The 23977-nt window shown below is 41.5% G+C and overlaps 1 protein-coding gene across 5 annotated transcripts in view; it reads left to right on the forward strand.

Annotated features, from left to right (window-relative positions):
• Window positions 1–23977, forward strand: part of CTDSPL (CTD small phosphatase like) — an 81441-nt gene that overhangs the window by 26700 nt on the left and 30764 nt on the right. For all 5 annotated transcript variants that reach the window (XM_038130002.1, XM_038129999.1, XM_038130003.1 and 2 more), the window contains exon 2: window positions 19110–19264. In XM_038130002.1, the coding sequence (XP_037985930.1) occupies window positions 19110–19264 (155 nt within the window). The remainder of the gene's footprint in view (window positions 1–19109; window positions 19265–23977) is intronic.

Raw genomic sequence — 23977 nt, forward strand, 5'->3', positions numbered from 1 at the left:
GATGTTCTAGATTTTCTGGCTGTAGTGGTGTTGCAAAGTTTGTTTGTACCTTTTAGATTTGGATTATCTGCTTTCTGTCTTGATGAAAAATGTTCAGTGTGTTTGTTCAGCTGCAGGAATTTGTTAATCTTTCCTTTAGTTTTCTCCCAGACAAAAAATAAAAAGAAAAAAAAAAAGAGAAATAATCTCACCGTGGAGAATTTTAGCAAAGATTGGATTGCAAGAGCTTTCTGTGCCTTTTTTTTTTCTTTTTTATTTTTTTTCAGGGAGAGTACATTTGTAGTGGTAGCTGGAAGAGCAGAGAACTGAATGTGCAGGATTAAGTTTGAGGCCCCAGCTTCCTGTATAAGGGGAGAGAAGCTCACGAAGCTGAGGCAGCAGCCAAGAGGAAAAGGGTAATGGACAAACATCAGCTGTGTGGATCAGGGCACTGCTTGCCAGCTGCTCCTGGGGGGACTTCCTGCTCTGGGACACCAGGGACCCTGGGGACAGCACTGTCAGTGCAAAGCTGAGCACAGGAGCTGGCTGAGGGAGCTCCTCGTGGGTTTAACACCTCAGAAGGCAATGGGAGTTTATTTCTGAGAGGTGCAAGAGCTCCTCATGGATTTTGTATTTAAGATTGTGGCTGAGAAGGAGGAAAACAAGTTTGTGGGGAAAAAAGTAACAGGAAATTCACAGGTCTTTAGTGGAAGAGGTACAGGTTTGTAGGAGCTTTTTCATGGATGCTGTAAAACCAAGCAACTTCACAGTGCATATTCAAAACCTTGCTTGGAATTCACTTCCCTTTAAAAGCTGGGTTAGAAATGTGTTTGTGACAGGTTTTACAGCTCAGTTCCACAATCTGTGATCTGGGAACAGATCAACAAACTGTGCTTGTAGATAATTCTCTGCAGGAGAGGCATGAGAGAGTCTCTGATTCCCATGTCTTGCACCTTAAATCTGCGTTTTTGTGGGAATGGGAGGAGCCTCCTGAAAGTCCAACCCAGAGTGAAATCTTTGAATGCCAATCACTAATTTTTTTTTAATTGTGACCAATTTTTAAAATTGTGACCAAAGTTTTCTTCTTCACCAATTAGGTGAAGAAGAAAACTTTGTTTCCTGCTGTTTTGCTGTAGTAATGAGCAGTGTCCCAACTCATGTGGAACACGATACCTTAAAGAGAAATTAGAAGTTACTTTGAAAGTGTGGTGGGGAGCGTGATGCTTGGCTGAAATCTGCAGTTGCAGCCACACAGTCAAGTTTGTAACATTTCTTCCAGTCACGTTAATAAAAATAACTCTTTCGCCATTTCTTCTCTCCTGTTTGACTCATCCTTCCACCCGGCAGTGCATGGAAATCCTAGAATCATTTAGGCTGGAACAAACCTTTAAAACCATTCAATCCAGCCATTAGTCCCGCTCTGTGCTGAGGCTGCCCTGGCGGCCCAGCCCTAAACAGTGAAAGCAAAGTTTCTGCTGCTTAAATTTGTCCTTTGTGCTGCAGATTGCAGCGTGTGTGCTCTTTCTCAGAGGACACCTTGTCCAGTTCCTCAGAGTGTCATGAACTTGCTGCTGGCTTCCTGGAGAAGATGCTTGAAGCCTCCAGGGAGCTGAGCCCCGGCGGCGCCGCCTCCCGATGCGCCAGACGCGAACGCTTAAAAATACTTCTCCCGTAGCAGCACGATTGGACTCCTGCTTTCTGATGCCTGAAACATCTGGGTTCGTGCTCCACAGCTTGTTTATTTTTGTTTATTTTTGTACAAGCCTGAGAAGGGCTGGGAGCCTGAGGCTGTGGCAGAGCCCTCAGCCTGCGGAGTCAGGGCTCGAACAAGTGGCACGGGATCGATGCGGTCGCTGTTCTTAGAAGGACTCTCCTCTTCCTAGAAGTTTTCATCCTTTCACCAGACACTTGTTTCACTCCCTCTCCTCCCTAACATCAATTTTGCAGCTGTTTTTTCTTGTGGGTTTGGGTTTTATTTATGTCTGCTGTTGGTAATGTGGACTGTAGATGCCTCCTTGAAATCAGGATTCTCCTCCATGTAAAAAAAACTGGGTTTTGTGAATGGCTGAAAAAAATCTGTTCCACTTCAGATTGTAACGCTGAGTTATGGAACAAAATGTCTTACACTCCTTATTGTGGATATGGTAAGGAATTATTTTTTTTAATGACAGTTACAAAGCTTTACAAAATTGTTTCAGAATTGGGCTGATAAATGGTGAAATATTTTGTTGCAGCTTAATTATGGAGAGCAGGAGCTTATGGTTTACCTTTATTTAAATACGTACATGAATCTTTTCAAAGTAATAGGGCAAATATAGTACTGTTTCTGGAGGCTTAAAAAGAAGATTTGTGCTCTAATATTAAATTTTTAATGTATTATTCATGAGGAGAGCCAAGCTGAAAGCTTTTTTCCTTCCCCTCAGTGGAAATGAGCTTGAAGAATACATTATCTGTATAGAAAAAAAGAAAAAATGTAAAGGATTCTAGCTCTTGCTGATATTGGTGTGGTGCATGCAATTTCCAATGCTGGAATTTCCTCAGGGAAACAGAATTTGGTTGAAAATAAGCTGATACAATCATTGAATAATTCATACAACGTTACTGGAATTCAATTTGTAAAATAAGTCAGGGTAATTCCAGTTAGAATGTGCTTTTTAGAATGATGGAGTGATTGTTTATTGAAGCTGCTTTAAACTCCATGTCTAAGAATTACTGCCTCTGGTTTGGATACAGGGCTGGGCTGCATATTTTTGTTACTTGTGCCACTTTCAAGCTGGCTTTTGCAGATGTGTGTATGTGCACACCATGTATTCCTGCAGATCTGTGTGTACTTTTGGGTTGTTAAGGCAGGAAGAACGTGTGTGAGCTTTGGAATTTGGAGAAAATACATAGTATTATGTAATACATTGCATCTTTTCAATATGGAATATTTTATACCCGGTGCAGAATGATGTTTGTAATTATATTTCCTGCTGTGGTATAACTATAAACAAGAATTATAAGCCAAGTGACATCATTTTTGGTGTTCTTTTTCCTTTGTACTTTCTCATTCCTAGATCATCTTGGTTTAGTTGCCCGAGATGACTCCAGGAAAAAAAAACCAAAACAAGTTGCATGTTTAAGCAGCTCTAGAGATATTTTTTTCCATTGCCTTGCTAGAATCTTACACAACAATTAGTTTATGAATAAGAAAAATATCAGTAATTAGTAATATCCAAACACCACAATTACATCTTATGGGAGGCCTAACTTGAAATGTTACTTAAATGCTAAGACTCATCTAGCAGGATTTCCTAGATATGGTTAATGTCATTTCTAGCCATTGGATAAAGCAGTAATATTTGCTCTGTGTGATAAGGGAATAAAGTTAGGATGTTACAAGCTAAATGCTCCTCTAGAACCTACTATTAGATTATATGAGCACCTCTCAATTTTTAATATATATTCAGCCCCAAGGTCCTACTCAAAGGCTGTGTGTGTGCCTTACCTAAGAATAAAAGTGAAGCAGAAAATGTTCTGCGGTTGGTTTTTACACTGGGTTTAAAAAATTATGAACAAGGAACTGTTGCACAAAGACTTAGAAGCTGCTTGTCCAAAAAATGGAAATTTGGAGTGGAGCAGAAAAGTGGATCAAGGTTCTCTTTGGACTTGAACTGGTTTTCATGGGTGGGGCTGACCTTATTCCCTGTGCTTTGCAGGACATACATGCTATTAAGAAGTACAGTGCAGTGTTGTCTTTTTGTCACTTGATCCAGAGTTTAGGAAGCCTCAATTCCACGTGCCCAGCTGTCATTTGGAACAGTTAATACCTTCTGGCATTACTTGGAACTCTTGAATTGTTTTTCCTTTTAATGGCAGTGTCCAAAACTTGGGGTTGCAAGAGAAAATACCTGTTTGATACATAGTTGGAGCCACATTCCTTCAATATTTGCAGTGAAACTTTCAGCGATGTAAATTACAAACTGATACAGGAGTAGCACAAGCAAAAGAACAGGAGGAATGTCTCAGATTTATAGAAATTGCCATTTTTTAATGTTAACCCTGAATACAATAATCTTTGGGATTGAAGGGAAGATGCAGTGTAGTGGTGAGGAACTTAAAACCTGTGCCCAGAGAGCAGGTACAAACATTCCAGGAGTGTTGTAATCATCTCATGGTGTTCTCAGGTGATGCTGGAAGCATGTTTTGACATGTGGCTTGTCACCGGTGTTTGGAAATTGTGCTCATCCTTCACTGAAGGCTGGGCTGAAACAACCTCCTCAGTGCTTGGGCTCAGCTGTAGGTGTGTACCAGCTGATTAAATAAGGCCTTTGAACAATTGAATTTCCTAAAATGAGAGAGGAAAAATCCCCCAAGTTTTGTGGATAATGTGTTTGCTTAAGTGCTCAGTGGCCAAGGCATCCTCTGCCTGAGAAAACTTTCCACTTTCACCTCTGGGCGAAAGGAGGAAGGAAGAGTGTTCAAAAAAAAACCCAAAAAAACTGCTGTGAAATCCTATCCAGAAGCTTTGCCCTGTTTGTGTAAGCTCTCTCCCTTGGGAATTGTGTTGTGGTCTTTCAGCTGGTACAAAAAAATACTTGGAGCAAACAATCCTCCACTACATGTTCTGCCATCAGAGTTTTCTGTATGGTGGCATTTTTCTCACAGCACCTCATGGAGAACTCCCAGGGTTCCTCAGGAATCCTGGAAGCAGCACCTGAGAGGTGCAGGGAACTCTGCTGAGAGTCCAGAGCTCCAGGTCAGCCTTGCTGAGGAACCTCATGTTAAGCCCTAGTCCTGTGTTTTGTTTTCCTTATGAACAGCGTTTTCCATTTGTGTGTTGAATGTGCAGATCAGTCGTGTGGAGTGGTCAGGAAATAGTAGCACTGGGCACAGAAGCAGGAGGATTAAATGAAGGGGTTCTTTTGCAGCATTTTTAGGATAAGCAAGTTTTGCTGGACCGTTCTTGGTCTTGGCCAACTCCAGTGACTTACAAGAAGGACTGAAGCAGTGATGTGGGGGATGGTGATCTTTCCCTTAGCTGTAAATGTTTGCAATATAAACAGCTGAGCTGTTCATCGGGGCTTCCCAGGGGAGAGAAGAAAAACAATATTGGCATTTTTAGGGTGGGTTCTGGTGTAGACAAATCAGATACATTGTGCCTTACAAGTGCTTATCAGCTTGCCTTTGTGAGCTCTGCTGTGGTCAGCTGGGTTGGTGGCCGAGCTGCCTGGAGGGTGAGGAGAAAATTCACAGAAACTACTTGGGAGCTATAATGATGTAGTTAAAACAAGAAAATAAACCTTTTTTTTTTTTTCAGTGTTAAGACCCATTACTACCCAGAGACTTCCTCCACCAGCTGGCTGGGTCTTGGCAGGAGGTTTTTGGCAGTGAGTGTCTCAAACACACTGGACCTTACTTTGTTGGTTTTTTGTAGGGCTGGAATTCCTTGAGTGTGTGGGGACCCGTGGGAGGGGACTCAGGCCTTGTTTTCTGCTCCCGTGTCACTGGAGTACAGTTCTTCAGCAGAAAGGAGAATGTCCCTGCGGCACTGCAGGAGTTCTATCAAGAGTACAAATCTGGATGTTTGTTAGATTTTGGTCTGGAAAAATCCTGTTGGGTCATGGATTTCACAGAATCCCAGAATGGTTTGGGTTGGAAGGGACAGTAAAGATCATCCACCTCCCATGCCATGCAGGGACACCTTCCCCTAAACCAGGTTGCTCCAGCCCCCATCCAACACTCCAGGGCCTTGGGCTCTTCCAGGGATGGGGCATTCACTGCTTCCTTGGGCAACCTTTTCCAGTGTCTCCCTTGTCATGTTTTTCTATGTCACCAGGAGAAATAAGATCTAAGACAGGCCCTAATGAAGCCAATAATGCAGCTGTTTGTCCTCCTTCTGGTTATGTAGGAGCGGGAGAGGTGCCAGATATTTATCTTGCTTTGCAGCAGGCATGCCAGAGCATACAGAGCTTTCCTGCTGCAGCTCTGTAGAGCTTTGAGAGAGCAATTCTAAACCAGAATCTGTTTAGATTTGAGAAATTCAATGAATGTGCTGGGGCTGGGCAGAAGGAGCCAAGTGGGCTCTGCCCAAACTGATAGCGCTCCGCCAGTAGCCAGAAAAAAGCCTTTCAAATTGCTTGTGCCATGGTATGGTACAGAACATAATACTTACTGTTTGTGCCAAAAGGGATTTTTAAAGCCATCAGGATAAACAACACACCCAGCTGTGCAGGTGTGACTGTTGTAGGCACTGCTTTTGTCAGTGCAGCTTTGCTGCACACAGCTGGGGGGGTCCTGGAGGCACCCGGAGGGTTTTCAGTTAGAAATGGTTTGTTTTGTACCCCTGTTTCCCTCAGTCTGAGTTACAGCCCACGTGGCAGGGGGGTGTTGTGTGAACACCTGTGTGTGGGGTCAGTGCAGTCACCTGAACTGCAGAGGGGCACGGGCTGGGGTGGTGAGAGCAGCACGGGGAGCTGGAAGTAGCTGAAGAGGAGCGATGCTGGTGGCAGTGCTGGCTGGGCTCCCTCGGCTTGGAGCTTGTTACCTGCTGGGAGAGGAGGAGCAGCAAGAACTCAGCATGGCTCTCTGAGTGCTTGGGAAGTTCTGTAGGTATAGACTTCATGTGATCCAGCATTTATGGGTCCTCATGCCTGGGGTTTCCCATCTGAGCTAAGTGCAGGAAATGTGCTTGATCCATCATCTGCTCAGGGCTCCTGCCTGAGCTCATTGGCCCTGAGCCAGAGTGGGATCTCTGCTACTGAAAGTACTGGAGGTAAGGCAAGACTACTGCCTCCCTAGGAGATGAAATGGTCTTCCTTCACCTCTAGCAACAGCAGGGCTGTAAGATGTCTCACCCCATCCCTGGAAGTGTCCAAGGCCAGTCTGGACAGGGCTTGGAGCAGCCGGGGATAGTGGAAGGTGTCCCTTCTGTGATCTCTTTAATGTAAGTGGTGAAAATCTGTCTCCTTCATGCCAAGAAAGAAGGATGCAAAGCAGTGGGGATAGTATTGCATCATTATGTGCTAAATACACAGCTCACCCTTGCCTCTGCATCAGTGCTGGAGGAAAGCAGCAGGGGTTTTTTGCCAGATTGGGCAGAGACCAGCTGATCTGTAGTGTTCTGCATAAACAGCTCGGGCAGGAATGTAGGCTAAGAGAGGCTGCTTGGACAAGAAGCAGAATTAGAATAATTTCTCTTGCCTCATGCCTGGATTCTCTCTTAAAATTAGCACAAAGGCACATGCTGAAGAAGTAAGCAAGGGAAGAGTTTCTGCCTTGTTAATGGGGTCAGGTGCGATTTTTTTTTTTAGTTCCTTTTAGTCTACCTTTGGTAAGGTCAATATGTGGCCTTTGTTTGGGGATAACAGGAGTGGGGTTTGTAGAATGAATCAACATAGTTAAAATTATCATTATTTTTGCTCCAGTAAGCAGCAAAAAATCACTGTACTGCTTTTGTTGGGTTTTTTTCCCTCTAATATAATTAAGGAAACAGTTTATTTTTAAAGTTTCTAAACTTGTCATCCTGAAGACAGTGGTTATTTAATATCCTCCGTTACCCAGCGCTCAGTTGTTCATACTTTCTCATGACTCCTCTGTGAAATAGCAAGTGGGCTGCTCTCAGTGCTACAGAATTGTCAGGAGATGAAGCATGGGCATTAAATCTTGTGCATTCCTTTAGTACGAAGTTTAAGATATTTCAAATAGGTCAGAAGAGAGGCAGTTAAACGTGTCTGCAGCTGTTCCAACCTGCAGCTCAGTTGTCAGCGTGGTGGAGGCATCTGAGTGCTTCTTTAAGGCACCAAAAAGCTTTTTAAAAAATCGCCTCCTCTTAAAACTTTTTAAAATAATTTTTCTTATTAGCAGAATTTCTCAACAGGCAGTAAACTGTGGCTTTGTTCTAGAAAGGAATTGCTGGAAGTTCATCAAGTTTCACTGCTTTTATTTTTTGTCAAAACTGTAGTCACTTTATCACACAGAGCTTGCAGTTTCCTGTATCTTTTGTTTCATTCTTAATCTAGTTTTAGCTTTCTAAATATCATATTTCCAGGTGGGAATGTGCTGCTTTTAATGGTCTGGGAATGCTGAATAGATAAAATACTCATGACTCCTAAGTACAAGGTCAGAAGAGCTAGGGTTGAATATTTTCCAGCTTATTTCTTGGAATCAGTTGAAAACACAATTAATATTTAAAAAAAAAAGGATTTTGAAAAGTGAAAGAGAGAGGGCAATGTGAGATATTTTAGCAAATTATTAATGAGACTTTGGAATGTGCTTCTGTGGGGGATTTTTCTTACTTCTTTACTTAGTGTGTAACAATAGATGCTCTGTTACAGCTTCAATTTTTTGTCAGAGATACCTGGCAGAGCTGCTGTTCTGCAGGTGACACTTCAATTGAACTGAAAACCCACAGTGGTTGATATTGTAATTACTTCAGATCTAAAATAGTTACAGAAGATGTGTAGGTTTTGCTGAAAACGTAAATTGATCAAAATCCTTTCCAGCTTAACTGGTGAGGGTGGATTCAACAGCTTGAAGAAGAAGGCAGCAAATAAAATAACATTTTTCTCTTTGTAATAGGCATTTGTATTACATATCTATAAATATTGTCATTGTCTTTAAAAAAGGAGTTATGAAGAGTAATCCAAGATAGGGTAAAATCTGCTTCATGAAAGCTAAAGCTGGAGAAGAAATTACCTTGGCAACAATTTCCCCAAGTGAGATTCAGTCCCAGCAGATACACTCCAGTGTAACCCAGACCTCTTCTTGAGAAATCCCTGCAACAAATAAGTTTATAATCAAAACCTGATGGTTTTATTTTGCTCCCAGAAGGGCTGGATTCAAGTAACCTGCTGAGTTATACTTGCTGTATGATGCCTGTAAATTGATTTTAAGAGTATTTTAGTTGTTAGAAACAGCTGTTACTTTCAGATTCTATTAATGACTGAAGCACACATAATACAGTGATTCAGAGAAAGTTTCCTCTTCCAAGTGAGTGGGATTCCTCTTTATTCCTTTGTATCTGGGTTTCATAATACAGAGAAGTTTGAGGAGGGGCATGGAGGAATGGGGAAAAACAGTAATGACACCAAATAAATCAGCATCTCTGTTTAAGTCAGTGTCTTTTTGAAGCTAAGCCACCTCTATTTTTCTTCAAAAGAAACAAGATAAATATTTCATATGTGGTCACACATTGTTCCCTGCTCCATTAAGAATCTTTTCAGAATTTACTGAAATTGGTTCTGTAGACCATGTCACCAGAAGCAGCATCACAGGGTGAATGTTTTATGAGACCTGCACTCAATATCCACAAAATACCAGTGGGTTGGGAGAAATAAATGGGGCTTAGAAAGAGAAGTCAAAGGATCTGCAGAAAAGATGTCCCAGTTTGATTTTTTGCTATTAGGGATGTGTCTTTTGGGGAGCAAACTTTGGATGAGTGAATTTCCCTGGCAGGAATTAGACTTGTAGCCTGGCCTGAAAATATCCCCAGGAGAGAATGAAAAATTCATAAGGCAAAATGGAGAAACAAAACTTTTCTTTGCAGAGGAGCACCCTTTAACATACTTTTGCAAGATGAATTTGTTAGAGAAGAGCTGTTCCTAGGAAAGAGAGGAGAAAGCTTGCAAAAATAGACTAATGCTTTGGATTTGATGTCTTGCTGAAGTATTTGCTGCAAAAAGTACCATATAGAATGTTGCTGTCTCTATGGGAACATCTTTGGGCTATATTTAGGAAAATTAAATTAAGCTTATTCTCCTCAGATGAGCAAGGTTTTGATAAAGCTTTGGTTGGAGGTGTAATGGTATTTTTTGGGGTAGAGAGTTGAGGAATTTCTTCGACCTTTGTGTTTGGTGAACCACTTGTCTTAAACTTTTCAACTCAAATAGAATAACTAAAACTGTCACTTAAATTTGAGTCAACCTGCGTGTGGCAGGAGGTAGGAAGAAGCTCTGCTTAATTTCACAACCCCAGGCTCTGAATTTTGGCCACTGGGGGGAAAGAAAACCCTATTAAAACCCTTATAAAGGGCAGTTTATTAAACTGAACAGATCTGATGAGGAAACAAACTGATTTTAGGTACCATGTCCAGCAATATTCTTTAGGTTTGGATCTCTCTTTGTCTTGAAAAACCAATGATTGGGTAAAAGCTTTGTGGCTAGGTGGGGAGCACAGAAAAAGAGGTTTTTGCAGCTCTTTAGTAACTTCACACTAATTCCATGGCATAAATTCTTCAGGAAAATGTGGCCTGGGGCTGCAGAGGCTGTGTGTGTGTCCGTCCTTCTGTCTGTTCATAGCCGGTGCAATTAGAAAATACCCTTCCTCTTCTATCAGCATTGGTTCCAAGACTTTTTTTAAAGATGATGATGATGATGATGCCAGCTGTGAGTTAAATTAATGTGTGGGGTAGCAGTTACTGCCTGGGCTGTGTGACGGCTCCAGGTGCCACCCGTTGCTCGCCTGTTCCTGCTTTTCCCCTGGGTTTGAGCTGCTGGGGATGGAGCAAATTGTTCTTCCCTGCCTTTCCCAGCGTGTCCCACGTCAGCAGAGGCTGGAGCAGAGCGGATGCTGGACATATTTCTGCTCTATAAACACGTGCTTGTTTACATTCACTTCCCTGCGTTCCCACTTGGATCCTCTCCTCATGTCAGAGGGGATCAGCCCTGACTGACAAGCGCCGAGATCCGGCCATTTTGACCCCGTGTGCTGCTCCTGTTCCCATTTGTTTGTTTCTCCTTTGTCTTCCTGACCAAGTATTTAACAAATCATTATTAAATATTTTCCAGAATTTTTTTGTTTTCGAACAGGCCAACCTTGGAGTGATTCGAAATCGAGTTGAGATACGCAAACATCTGATCTGGTTGCTGTGTGTGGTTGATGGTGGAAAACAAACTTAAATGCTGAGTAAAATGGAAATAGAACAATCCTTTTTATTGTAAGCTGTTGTAATATTTGGCAAACCCTCCCCGAGAGAAAGCCTCTGCCGTGGGTGCAGCAGCTCAGGGAACCTCAGCAGTGCGGATTTTGCAGCTCTAAACTGCCAGGTCTTTGCTGACCCAGCTCCACCAAACCGTGACGTTACACCAACACTGCAAATACATCAAATTCTTTTTATCAGCAGAAAAGGCTGGGTTGGATTCACAGGCCACATCTGCTGGTGAACTTTGTGCAGTGTATTTTTTTTTTCTCTCTCTCTCTTTTACTAGAAGAAAGGTTTGTTTGTTGGCGGCTGCTCGGGGCGGGACAGGAATGTAATGCATGCACAGACTGTGCAGTATTTCCTGTTCAACTGCCGCTCCAAACCTCGGCGCTGGGAAAATATCCAGATCCAGCAGCTCCAACCTTGCTCAAACAGCAGAGAAACACCACAGAGGCCCAAATGCTTCATTTTTCAGAAAAAAATACCATTTTTAAAGGGAACTGTTAGGGTGTGCTGGTGCTGTAAATGTATCAGTGTGTGGCTGTTGCTCTGTAATATTTATAAATTATTGGGGTGAGGCAAAACACTTGAAGTGCTGCAGGGACAGGGAAATGGCTCCATAATGCCCCTGCAGAAAGTTCTGTTTATTTTGTATCATAATACATCTCCATAGCATTGCTTGCATACTTCAGTTAGCTTGGTTTACCACCCAGTTACAAACCGTGGCAATCTTGTGGCACTGCAGCTACTTTCTCATTATTTGCTGTGTTTTACTTGGCCCTTAAACTGGTTTGAAGCATTGCTTTTACACTACATGAATTTCACTCCAGGAGTGAAAGATTTCAAGGCAAAAAGCTTGGAGCTGAGCGACTTCTGCCAGCTAGCACTGAAGTGCAGTGCTGCAAACCTGGCCTTGAGTGTAGTGTGAAATGAGAGTAGTGTAGTGTCAGATGAATGCGTTACTTCTTTTAATTTTTCATCTTTTTTTTTTTGTTCTTAAGTGTTTCTGGTCCTTTGTACATATTTCAGACTATCAGCTGATGGAAGGGTGATTGTGGGGCGTGGCTACTTACTTATTTACTTATTTAATAATTTACTTTCTTTAAGCATATGTGTATTTTGAGCATGTGTGTTCACAGGCTGCTCTGGAAGCTATGAGCTGCTATCACTCTTCTCAAAAAAAAGCAAATACTAGGAAAAGATTTTACTGTGAACTGTGTGCGTGTGCATTAAAAATTGATGTATATCCTTGTAGCACCTTTCTTAGTGTGTTCAGTAGTTTTTCAGCCCTGTATGAAAAGGAGGTGGGCGCAAGTAAACCTTGAAGGATGGGGCACATCCATCCTGGCTGCTCCAAGGAGAGCACAGGCAAGGCTGGATGGGCACATTCAGCTCCTCTCTAAGAACTGCCCGGGTATTTATGCCAAAGGCAAAGGTACAGCAGCTCCCTGGCTCCTCTTGCTGGGGGAGTTACTGGAGCTGAGCATCTCCTAACTTCTCCTTTGTATCCTCATCCATCTTCTGTCCCAGTGGCTGTTTCGGTGGCAAGCAATACAGGCACAAGAATGAAAGTGCTGCTTGTTAATTAGTTCCTTCCTGGATTACAGGAGCCCTACTTTTCAGTCCTTTGGAGATACAGATCTACATGTGCTCCTTCTCAGAATTGGAAGTGGTCTCGGTGTAGCCCTGTCAGCTTGTCAGGCACTGGAGCAGGGGAGGAGGCAGCCAAAATCTGCCCTGTTTAATTTGAAATTGAAGGTATTTTGCTCAGAACATGGTTCAGCAGGTTAATTGGGTTCTTAAAGCAGTATTTAACTTCTGAGCTTTGCTCTGAAATGTGGATGCCCCTGAAGCCATGGATCTGCTTTTGGTCTTAGGGCTGCATAAATGCCAGAGTTGGGCTCTGACAGATGAATTTATTTTTACATGATCTTGCCTAGTAGCAGCTCTCCTCACTTGTGGAATACTGCAAAAGATGTTTAAATGGAATACTGCAAAAGATGTTTAAATCATGGCTTATATGAGAAGCTGACACATGCATGAAGGTTATACCATCATACATATGTGTCCAGCCAAACCACAGTGAGAAGGCTAAAGTGCACCAACAGCTTTGAAAGGTTTTGGAATTTGTCTTGAGATCCATCAGGTTCTTGTGCTGTTTTGAGCCTTTTCATGGTTTCTTATCCCTCCTTGTCATTTAACAGGCTTCTGTGTGCAGTTGGTGTTTTTAACATTTACTGGCTACACTTCATGAAGCATCACAGCCCTTAGAGAGACAGCAGTGCTGAGTTCTCAGTCGTGTTTTTTAAAAGTGACTTTAGAATTTCACGACCTTTGATCCTTAAAATATGAGCATCCAATAACCAACAGCAGATATTTAATCTACCCAGATTTGAGGACTGTAATGAATAATTTATGTAGGGTAAAATAAGGGGGTGTTTTTAGCTTTAAGGCTGCTGCAACAGAAACATTTCCAAAGCTTTGTTTGGTTAGGTAGAGCTCTTTTTTCTTCATTCGGCAGTAGCTGAATTGATGGATGAATTAACATCCATCCTGATGATTTTTGTCCTAGGTATTACGTGAAATTGTATTTTAGAGGACTTTGGAAGGTCTGGAAGTGAAACTGTAGTTTCTGATATCCACTGGATAGTTTCTGTTAGAGTAAGTAGATAGAAGAATAAGTTGTAGGAAAAGCAGTTCTTGTGTAGCTATTTCATCCTAGCATACAGGTACAACTCATAAGCTTGTTTTCCAAGGCATCATGGAATCATTTACTAAGAGTAATGTTCAGTTTTTTCCTAGAATTCCCTAAAAGCTCCTAAATCACATTTGTTTTCAGATCCAAGGGCACTGACCTAAAGAAATTCTCTCAAAAATAAAAATAAGTTACTTGGTTATTTTTCCCTCACCTGCCTTATGTATTCAAGCTTTTTTCCTTGCCCATCAACTCCATCCAGAGCAAACTACTAACGGAATGCCTGGGAAAAAGGCTGGTGGAGAGGGAGAGTCAAATGTTTTGGAAAGATTTTTTGTTTCTCTAAACTAGTCTGGGATCTCTCCCTTCAAAGTAATAATTTCAGTGAAAAACTCAAAACCTTACTTTTACTTAATTGTGCTGCTGGGGGGAGAAAGATTGCCAGTTTCAGTTGAAATTAATGTAATTCTTGGTCTTCACATGCTGAATTTAAGCAGAGCAATTTGCTTGGGCTTTACATTCTTGAAGGTTAAACCAGTTGTGGGTGGTTATTTCAGATATGTGACAGTGCTTTTATTGCTATATTTGCTGCAAAGTTTACACAGGAGATGAAACCTGTCAATGATAAACTGCAAGTGGCATTTCAAAACCAAAGTTGTGAGAGCATGCCATGCAGATTTGGCACCAGGTGTTGTAAAACAATTTCTGTCCTGGTCACATCACAAAAAGAGGAGCTGTGTCAGCAACTTGATGATTTTCTATTTAACTGTTTCTGTCTTGAGGCATGCGGGATATAAAATTTCTTTTTTCTGAGAAGATCAGGTAGAGCCTCTTAAGAAGTTGGAGAAATTAGGCATTTCTAATCTTGTATAGATTTTAAAACTGCTTCCTTTGAAGAAAGGCTTTGTTTAATATCACTTCATTCTGACTCGCCTCTTTCCATCCTGTGTTATAAACAAACTCATGGTGAGAGCTCGCCATACCCAGATGTTCATTTATTGCATTTAGGGAGTTCATCTGTAGGCAGGGAAGTCTCCTCATTACCCAGTTTATATTATTTGGAAGAGCTGGATATTGCATTCGTTTAATTAGGACAAATTCAGCAGTAATGAGCTGACTCCTGGCTGCAGAGGGGTGGGCTTGGAGCCTTCCAGTCATCCTGAGGTGGCTTCCTGCAGCAGCAAGGGCTTTGTGGTGCTGCGGCTGCACAAGAATCTGCTTTTGTAATTTCACACCACCACAGCAAAATCTGATGGGGGAAGCCCTCAACTAAACTTATGTAGAGTACAGTGCATGAGAGGAAAATCTTTTTCTTGGCTTTGTAACTTGTGCTTCTGCTGGAAATGTCCTGGTGGGAGAGCAGCACAGCCCTTCTGCCTCCTCTTTCCTGTGTGTGAAAGGAGCTTGGAGAAGATGCTGTAAATTGCTTCTATTAGCACCTCTTGTATTAATTTCTGTTCTAACATTTGAGTTATTCTCCCTGTATGTGTTAATACTAGGGGTTTGTTATGGCCTTTTTCTCCCTGTTCTCTTGGAAACCACCCAGTATGGCTCCATACCTTCCATTTAAGTTTATGTGATTGCAGAAATTTATTTTAAAAATTATCTTTCCTTGGGCTCCTCCCCAGCCTTAGCAGTGCTGTGGGTTTGTTAAGACTTACCAGAAGACTTCCATAAGCACAGTTCTGGGACTGTCTTTGGATTCCAGACAATTCAGGGATTAACATGCCCTCAAACCGTGGGTGGCATGGGGGTCCTGGGCAGTGAGGCTTGTCCTTAGAAATGGCATCTGGAAATTACAGGTGAGACCCTAAATTGGGGGCAGTCTGCACCAGAGTTATTTCCCTTCTAGACTGTGCTGTTTCTGACCCTGGCTGCAAATCGTGTTTTACAAATTCAGGTAATTTGGCCAAGTACTTCACTCTTGCAGACCCCCAGGAGTGAAGCAGTGCTGCATCTGTGCACTCTGCTCTTCAATGTGGCCTTGAAGCACATGGAAAAGGAAATAAAGTGCTCAGAATTAGTGAGGGGAAAGGTCAGGTGTTTGTTAGTGCATGTAAATAGATGTGTGTGTTTATATGTGCATCTGTATATAGATTTCAAATTTAACTGTGAAAAGTTGTAGGAAGGCAGCATGACTTTGAATGACTGGCCTTTAAAATAGCAGATGGAATTAAATGTAGATACATGTGACATTTTCTGCATGGAAAGATATAAGAATTCTTGATTTATATTTGCAGTGATGCCTGAAATCCCTTCTAATGAAGAGATCTTGGTGTTATAATCAGATCTGAAAAATCACATTAGCCCAATGCTCACTTGTTGTAAACCTCAAGTAAGATATTAGGAATTATTAGGAAAGCAAGAGAACAAAGCATTGTGTGGGTGTATAAATTCAAGGTGGAATTTCTTCCTTTCATCCTGGGTATTGTGTGTGCTTCCAGTCCTTCTCTTCCTGCATCAAAAATACCGACTGGGGCCTGCAGAAAGGTAAAAAACAAGGATGCTTGGAGTTCTGAAGCAGCTGAACTCTTGGCTGAGCTGTGGACTTCCCTGCCATGTGATACTGCGGGCTCTAAAAGTTGGTGTAGGTTCACAAAGTGATGGGCCAAGGCCATGAAAGGGGAATTTGCTGCGGATTGTTGCACACACACATTTGGTGTGTTCAGGTGAGGAGGTCCTTAAGCTGCACTTGGAGTGAACCCGGGGTGGTGGGAGGAGAGAGCAGCTCTCCAGCTCACCCTGATCCTTCTGCAACCCTCCTGCAGATTCCTGCTGCTCTCAGTCTTCTCTGCTTTCACAGATAACAGATTTTCATGTTGTGGGGTTGCTCTGCCTGGGCTTTTTTGGGCCATGGTGTTGACGTGTTCCGTGTGCAGGGTTTGAGAGGGAAAACGTCACTGAAGTGTCCTCGGTGTTCAGTGTGCTGGGGTAATGATGGTTCAGTGTCTGGGGAGAAAATCAGCTCCAGAAACTGAGGTTGTAGCTTCTAACAGATGGAGGGGGGAGAAAAGAAAATCTTAATTTTTTTTTTTTTAACTCCATATGCTGGATGCTGCTCAGACCTGCATTTTGGATAACTCAGTTTACCCTTCCATTATTGTTAGTATCTGCTCTCACCTGTGAACTTTTTAAGGAATGCCAGCTTTTGTCCTCAGCAGTTTTTTCTCTTTAAAATTTGCTGCCATCCAGAATGCCTAAATTTATGTTGGTAATTCAACATCAATGCTTCTTTGTACCTTTATAGTTGTTATATTTGTGCTGTCACTGCTTCAAGGAGAAGAAATCCAGTAAACAGCACACAGATTGCAGGTGGCTCAGGGTAGCTGAGGAAGGAGGAACTGTTTTCCATGATGCACAACATTGTCAGAGTTGCTAAAAATGAGATATGGGTGCAAACATTTTCTGTGTGTGCAGTACTTGTATTTTAATGTAACACAGCACATAAAGCCACCTGAAAACGTCTGTTCCTTACTGCATCCAAAATTCTCATTTATTAAGTAAAGTCTCTATAATACCTTATTAAAGAAAATCCTGTTAAAATAACATTTCAGTGAGTGCAAAGACCTATTTGAAACAGCACTGTGTTAGGAATGGCAGAATTTTCAAGACTAAAAACCAACATGAAGGATTTTTTTTCTAGTAAAATGTTTCACTAAGTGAAGGGAGTGGCCAGATTTCAAATGTATGATTCGATCCAAGTATTCTTAGAAGATTTGGACCAATCAGCATTTTTTGTCCAGAGATTTTTAAATGTTTATTTAGACAATTTATTGTCTCTTTCTACAGTAAGTAGAGATGATACAAGTACCAGTTGTGGAGTGGTTTTGGTGTTCCCATTGATCTGTTGTGCAGCTGAGGTGATGAGTTAGGAATTTAAGCACCCTGCTGTAATTGATACTTGCATTCAAATGAGATAATTTGCCCTCATATTTTTAAGTAGAGGCTGAAAACAAGCCAGAAGTTATTAGCAAGGTTTCCGTGGCAGTAGCTGTAGGCAGCAGGACATGCAGCATTGTTCCTCCTGTTCTAATTTCAGTGTATTTCAATTTTTAATGTCGGAAAGAAGTTCTCCTTGCCAGGATTATATTGCAACTCGCTTGTGCTGCAATACCATTTTTTCTGAGTGCTTTGAAAATGTCCTTCCCAACAAAATCCCCAGGTATCCTTTGGGGATTTCTAAAACTGTTGTTGCCAACAGTATATGACATTTTGAGAATTAGTCTTCTACTAGAACTTGTAGCACTGGTGGCCAGAGTTCTTCTGTGTTTTCTGTTTGCCTGGAATATTGATAAATGATGCTGGGTTGGTTTCAGTTTACAGCTGTTTTTAAAGTAATGAAACACTTCCTTAAGCACGCAAATCTCTGCACAGTTGTGACTTCATCCTGTTACGGGAGCACTTTTTGAAATGGTGAAAGTCTATAAAACCCATTTAGGTTTTGATATTGGTACACTTTGCTCTTCATAGCAATTAATAGCTGAACCTGGGCACTGCTCACTGCCTTAAAGTGGAAAAGTATTTTGGCAAATATGGAAATGATGGAACTTACTAAGAATTTCACTTACCCTTTAACTATGGGATGGGTATAGTTATATAGTTATATGGGGGGGGGGGGTTTGATTTCCTACCCAAATAGGAAAGAAATACTTCTAAATGAACATTGTTTACAAGCATGATAATAGATCTTTAAAATATTTGGTGAACAAATCAAGTATTACTTAAAACATTCTAAAACTTTTCTCCAACTCTTTTATTCTTTTTTATTTTAATGCGTATTCAGGAGTTGTTTTGTTTGTTTTTTTTTCCTTAGGGGAATCCCTAGATGTCTTAGGTGCATTTCTTTTCTCTAAATTATTGCTTTCAACTACAGTTCTCATTCTTCAAAAATGCTACACTTGCTTCCATTCAGCTGTACGTAATTTTTTACCACTTTAGAGTTATTTTTATCCTGGTAAACCAATAAACGAGTTGAAAGTCAAGGCCAGGGCTCCTGTTTTAGTACCACCCTTGTTCTTGTAGCCTCTGTGTTGTGTCTTCTGTCCTCAAGCAATTCTGTCATACAGTAACAGAGGAAACTCAGAAACATCTCAGAAATTTTCCTGACCCTTGGAGGATTTGTAAATGTTCCACACGTGATTGTGTAGTTGTGTAGAAACACTCCAGTAGGCATTTAGTGCATCTCTGGTTTCTAGATCTCTTTGCTTCCTCAGTCCAGAGATAAATTCTAGCAGTGAGTTGTTTTGTGTAATTACAGTATCCACCTTGGATGTTACTGGGAAAACTCTGCGTGTTGTCTCAGTGTGATTATGCAGAGTTCCAGGATGTCACTATACGAGTCTGGCAAGGGGAAAAATGTGTTTAAAAAGAACAAGAGCAGTCTCAATATGCTGGAAAATCTCAGTAATCCTAAGACTTGACAAAAATTTCTGGGTATAGAAACCCTTACATCTTCAATTCAGGTGTCATAATCTGGAAAACCAGGTCTGTACCACATGAATTTATTTTTCTGCTGTGTGTTTTTTTTTCCCCCAGTGTCCCAATGTAATATCAGCTTGAAGAAGCAGAGGAGTCGAAGTATCTTTAGCACCTTATTCTGCTGCTTTCGTGACTACAATGTCGAGCCACCATCCACCAACAGCACCAGTGCTCTGCCTCCTTTGGTGGAGGAGAATGGAGGACTTCAGAAGGTCAGGATTTTGTCTTATTTTGCTGTCATGTGGGTGTTTTGTAAGCAAGGATTAATTCTGCTTCCAAAGCTTTGTCCTAACAGATTTCCCTCGTGGGGAACAGCTGTGAGGTACAGGAAAAAAATTACTGATTTGATGGTGGATTGCTAATTCTGTCTATTCATCTTTAATATTAAACTAATATTTCTGCTGTGGGTGTTGGCACTTTACATTCTGTAAACAGCCAACATTTAAAACCTAAGACACTAAAAAAATGGAGACTTCTCATAAAATTTCAGCTGCTGAGTTGTCCCCAGTTTTGGTTCCCTTTCTTGATTACAGGAAGGTTAAAATGTGTTCCACTGGAGCATAGTGGAACCTTCTGAACATCATTTTAAAGGGTTTTCAGCGACATAAAAACAAATCAAGAGAACCATTATTATTTAGACCTTTTTTTTCTAAGCAGTCCATTTATATTATTTAGACTTTTTTTAACTGAGCAGTCCACTTATATTCAATGCGTGCTGAGTCCAGGGATAGCAGCTTTTGGCCATTTTTCCAGGTTATTAAGTTTTGTTTAATGAGTCAAATGAATGGATGGAGATTTCAGATGCAAATACAAGTAGAATACAAACAGTGCAACACAAATTTCTTCTTTATAAATCTGATAACACTGAGAGCATTTGTCTTATGAACTGAAGAATTTTAGTTCAATATGGCAGATCATGCCAAGTTTTCCATACAGTTTCCAGGACTCTGAGATTGCAAATAACAGGTGAATCCGTGGTGGAGAATAATGGCAGAAATGGAGCTGTCTCTATGGATTCTTTACCTTTCTGCTTTTCACACAGTTTTTCATGTCTGATGCAGCTGCTTCCTTCCTTCCCTTGCCCAGTCCATTTTATTCTGGTTTGAATTCTGCTGGTTGTGTTTGAATTCTGAAAAGCTCAGGAGAAAGAGCAGGGAGCTGTTTGGTGGGAGAGAGGGAAGGAGAGCAGATCAAAGTGATGGAGATTTCTGTGTGGAGGTAAAGCCTGAACTGTAACAGTTCCTGCTGAAACTGCTCTCACAGAGGTAAAATGCCCTGAAAATTCTGCCAAGAGGTGGGACTGTGCATGTATTTTTAGACTTCTCCTGCTAGCCAAGGTACATTTTGAGTGAAAGGAGGGAAATCTAGCCTGGATATGCTGAAGGGAAAGTTGAGTGTGTAACATGTATGCACACATTCCTCTGAGGGAAAAAAAGGGATGGGAAGCTACTAAAATTTTCTTTTCCACTATGCTGGGGAATGGAAAGCAAAAAGAAGTGAGGCTACTGGCAAAACTGCAGCTGAGAAAAAATGGGACTTCAGTAGAAACAAAAACATAAAACCAACCTTGTTTTTTCTGTAGAAAGACGTGAGTCAGAACGGTCTGGAGTCAGCGGTGTCCAGATTGCATTTTGCAAAACAATTATTTTCAAAATATGTCTAATGCCTTGAGAGATTGCATGGGTGTCCACACAAGTTTTCATCCTCCCTCTGTGCTGCCTCAGTGAGCAGTTCTGGAGTTGTGCAATACTTGTACACAAGACCAGGACACAAATCACAGCATTCCTAAAATGGCCAGATCAAAACATACAAGATTAAAAAAAAATAATTCAAAGAATATATTGAAGAGAATTTAATTAATGAGTGTTTTTTTCAACTGAATGAAAGGCACTCAGATATTCATATCTTTTTAGAAGAAATCAATATAGCTGAACTTTCAGGTGCTTCTTGAGGTAAAATAAGTCTGTGGCATTGCTATTTTAAATGCAGTGTTAAAGATTACTAAGCTCTATATGTGTTTATACTGTTTTATTTTGAGTGCTAACACAGTGTAAGTAGGAAACTCTTCTAAGGAAATCAAAAGAGGATTGAAGGCTTTTGAATATGTTTTAATAACATTACACTGTTGGACTGGTGATTTTTACCAGGAGAGCTGTTTCAGAGCTGTGCAGGCTGCTTGAATTTGGTGGAGTTACACTGAGCATCTTGTCTAGATTCAGAAATAAGTAAGTGGGGGAAGCACCAGTGGGCCTTGGATTCTAAATTGGTGAAATGAAATGTCCAGGAGTGACAAAATTGCCTCTCAGGAAAGAAAATGAAACCTGACAACCCACTGTTTGAATTCCTCTGCTGTTTCATTAAAGCTCTTTTTTTGCATTAGTTTCACTGCCAGGTAGGAATTGTTTAAATTCTCTTAAGCTGCTGCTCAGATGGTCACTTGGTTAAATCTGCTCTCTCTTCTGTGTTTTATTAATTATTTATCACATCACTGTTCACTTCTGGCTGGGCCCAGTCAGTTCATGTGTTGTGACCCTTTCCTTAAAAAATGGACAAGGAAAATTGTACGATAATGTCAAGCAGTTACCACTAGAAATGAGTATAAAATGGCTTGGAGGTACTTCCCTTATGTCTTTGCTGTTCAGTGGAGTTGGTACATGAAAACTGATGATAAAGACTTCAGAGGAAAGGAAGGAATGGGGGAATCTTTTGCTGGTTTCACTGGATTTCAGTGTTCTGTGTTGCTTCTGGCACCTTCTGAAGCTGATGTGATAAGCCAACTTCCTTCTAATTAGGAATCTTGATTTTTGTAAATGCTGCCCTGTTCAGAAGGAGGGAGAGTGGGGGAGGGGTATTTTATGAAGTAGTTGAACACACAGCACTGAAATTTTGTTCAGAGTAATTGTGATGTGTGAGACAATTCTTATTGTTGTTATTACTTGGCTCTAGTAGAAAAAATGAAATCAGTGCTTCAGATTAATCAGTGCTTCATGATGTGACTGGATGGTGCTTGACGTGTCAAGTGTTCTGTCACTTCTTCAGGGGGTTGGAAGAAACACCAAACTGAGCATGGTATTGATTAAACAGTTACTTTCAGTGCTGGATTCTGTTCTGTAAGTGGGGAAAAAAAAAAGCCCAAAAACTTCTTTAAAGTATTGAGTTCTCTTTTAAACCTTCTACTCACAGAGCAGCTGCTCGTCCAAGTGTGACTCTAATACTGGTAATGAATGGTCCATTCTGTCTCTAAAGTTTCAATACAACATTTTTTTCAATAATAATTTGTATTTACTGAAACTGTGGCATATTTGTTTTCCTCCAAATGCAGCAGCTATTCAGCACAGCAGAAGATGCATTGTAAGATGTGATATCTGTGGGTATATCAGCCTGCTTGCAGCTCGGATGCTGAGCCAGATGTGTCACTGGGAGCACAAAATATTCAGCCTCATGAACTCCTTTATAATTTTTTTCCTGCCTCCTCTACAGCAGGCAGCTCCCCAACACCTCCAGCCGCTTTTGGTTTTGGGTTTTTTTTTTCCTTTAGAGTGTTGGGAGAGAGAATTGTGTTTCGTTTTCTTTGGGATAAATTCAAATGTCAGTGTCCATTCTTCAGTTAGCAACGTGACTCAATTTTTGTGTTTTCTGCATGTAAGTTTTTTCTTCTGGGTAAGTTTGTTACCTGACTTTTGAGGTGTTTGTGGATACACATTTCATTCATTCAGACTTGAAGGGTGAGTCCACATAGACAAAGGTGAGAAAAGCAGGATACAAACTCTTTTTTCCCTTTGCTTTCAGTCGTGGTGGGTGAGGGAGCCCTGACAAGTCTGTGGGCACTTTGCCATTTCACTCCCAACCCACTTCCACTGGAGTCATCCTTGCTTTTGTTTCACAGCAAGATGCAGATCAGGCAGATGGCTCCAGTTAATGAGATGAAGCTTGAATGAGGAAAGGGATTTTTATACTTGCTGGGTTAGAGGAGAAGCTCTTGATCCACACGCAACAGGGAAGAAGACAGAATTAAGAGGAGGATTTTTCTGGGGGCTGCAGCTACTTTCTCTGCTTTTCCTGTCACTGAATTTCCACCTCACTCCAGAAGTCGTGGCTCCTTCTGCCCACTGCATGATGCCATCATCTGCCAGGTGGATTCCTGTCAATGAATTTCCACCTCACTCCAGAAGTTGTGGTTCCTTCTGCCCACTGCATGATGCCATCATCTCCCAGGTGATGTTGGGAAGCTGTGTAGAATCCCTGTGGTCGTGTCTCCAGCACTCTCCTCTGCTTTAGGGATGTCTATTTATAGCACAGTACAGGGAAAAGGAACTTCTTCTGTCCCTCATGAATATGGCCCAGCAAAATGAGGAAAACAGCTTGGAGGGAGCACGTTCTTGAGGTCAAAGTAGCATCTGCTTCGTGCTGGAGACCTCAAGGAGCAGCAGGAGTGTGGGCTCTGATGAGGACATCATTAATGACAGGCTTGCTGAGCAGAGGTGGAAATCCCTCTCCATGTGGAAGCAGATGGTTGAGATTGATGTAAATCTTTGTACTGTCTCCTGCTTCACCTTTGCTGATCAGAGCAGGAAAATTCCAGTGTTTGGTTCTGTTGGTCACTATTGAGATGTGGTGTGGAAGGTGTGTTTAGAAAATGAGATCTCCTCCCCATACCTATTCCCAGAATCACAGAATGACCAGGTTGGAAGAGACCTTCAAGATCAACCCAGCCCCAACAGCTCAACTCAACCCTGGCGCCCAGTGCCACATCCAGGCTTTGTTAAACACACCCAGGGATGGTGACTCCACCACCTCCCCGGGCAGCCGTTCCAGAACTTTATCACTCTTTCTGGGAAAAGCTTTTTCCTGCTCTCCAGCCTGTATTTGCCTTGGTGCAGCTCGAGGCTGTGTGCTCTGGTTGTGTCAGCGCTGCCTGGAGAAAG

The sequence above is a fragment of the Motacilla alba genome, chromosome 2 (assembly GCF_015832195.1).
Source record: "Motacilla alba alba isolate MOTALB_02 chromosome 2, Motacilla_alba_V1.0_pri, whole genome shotgun sequence".
Taxonomy (NCBI): domain Eukaryota; kingdom Metazoa; phylum Chordata; class Aves; order Passeriformes; family Motacillidae; genus Motacilla; species Motacilla alba.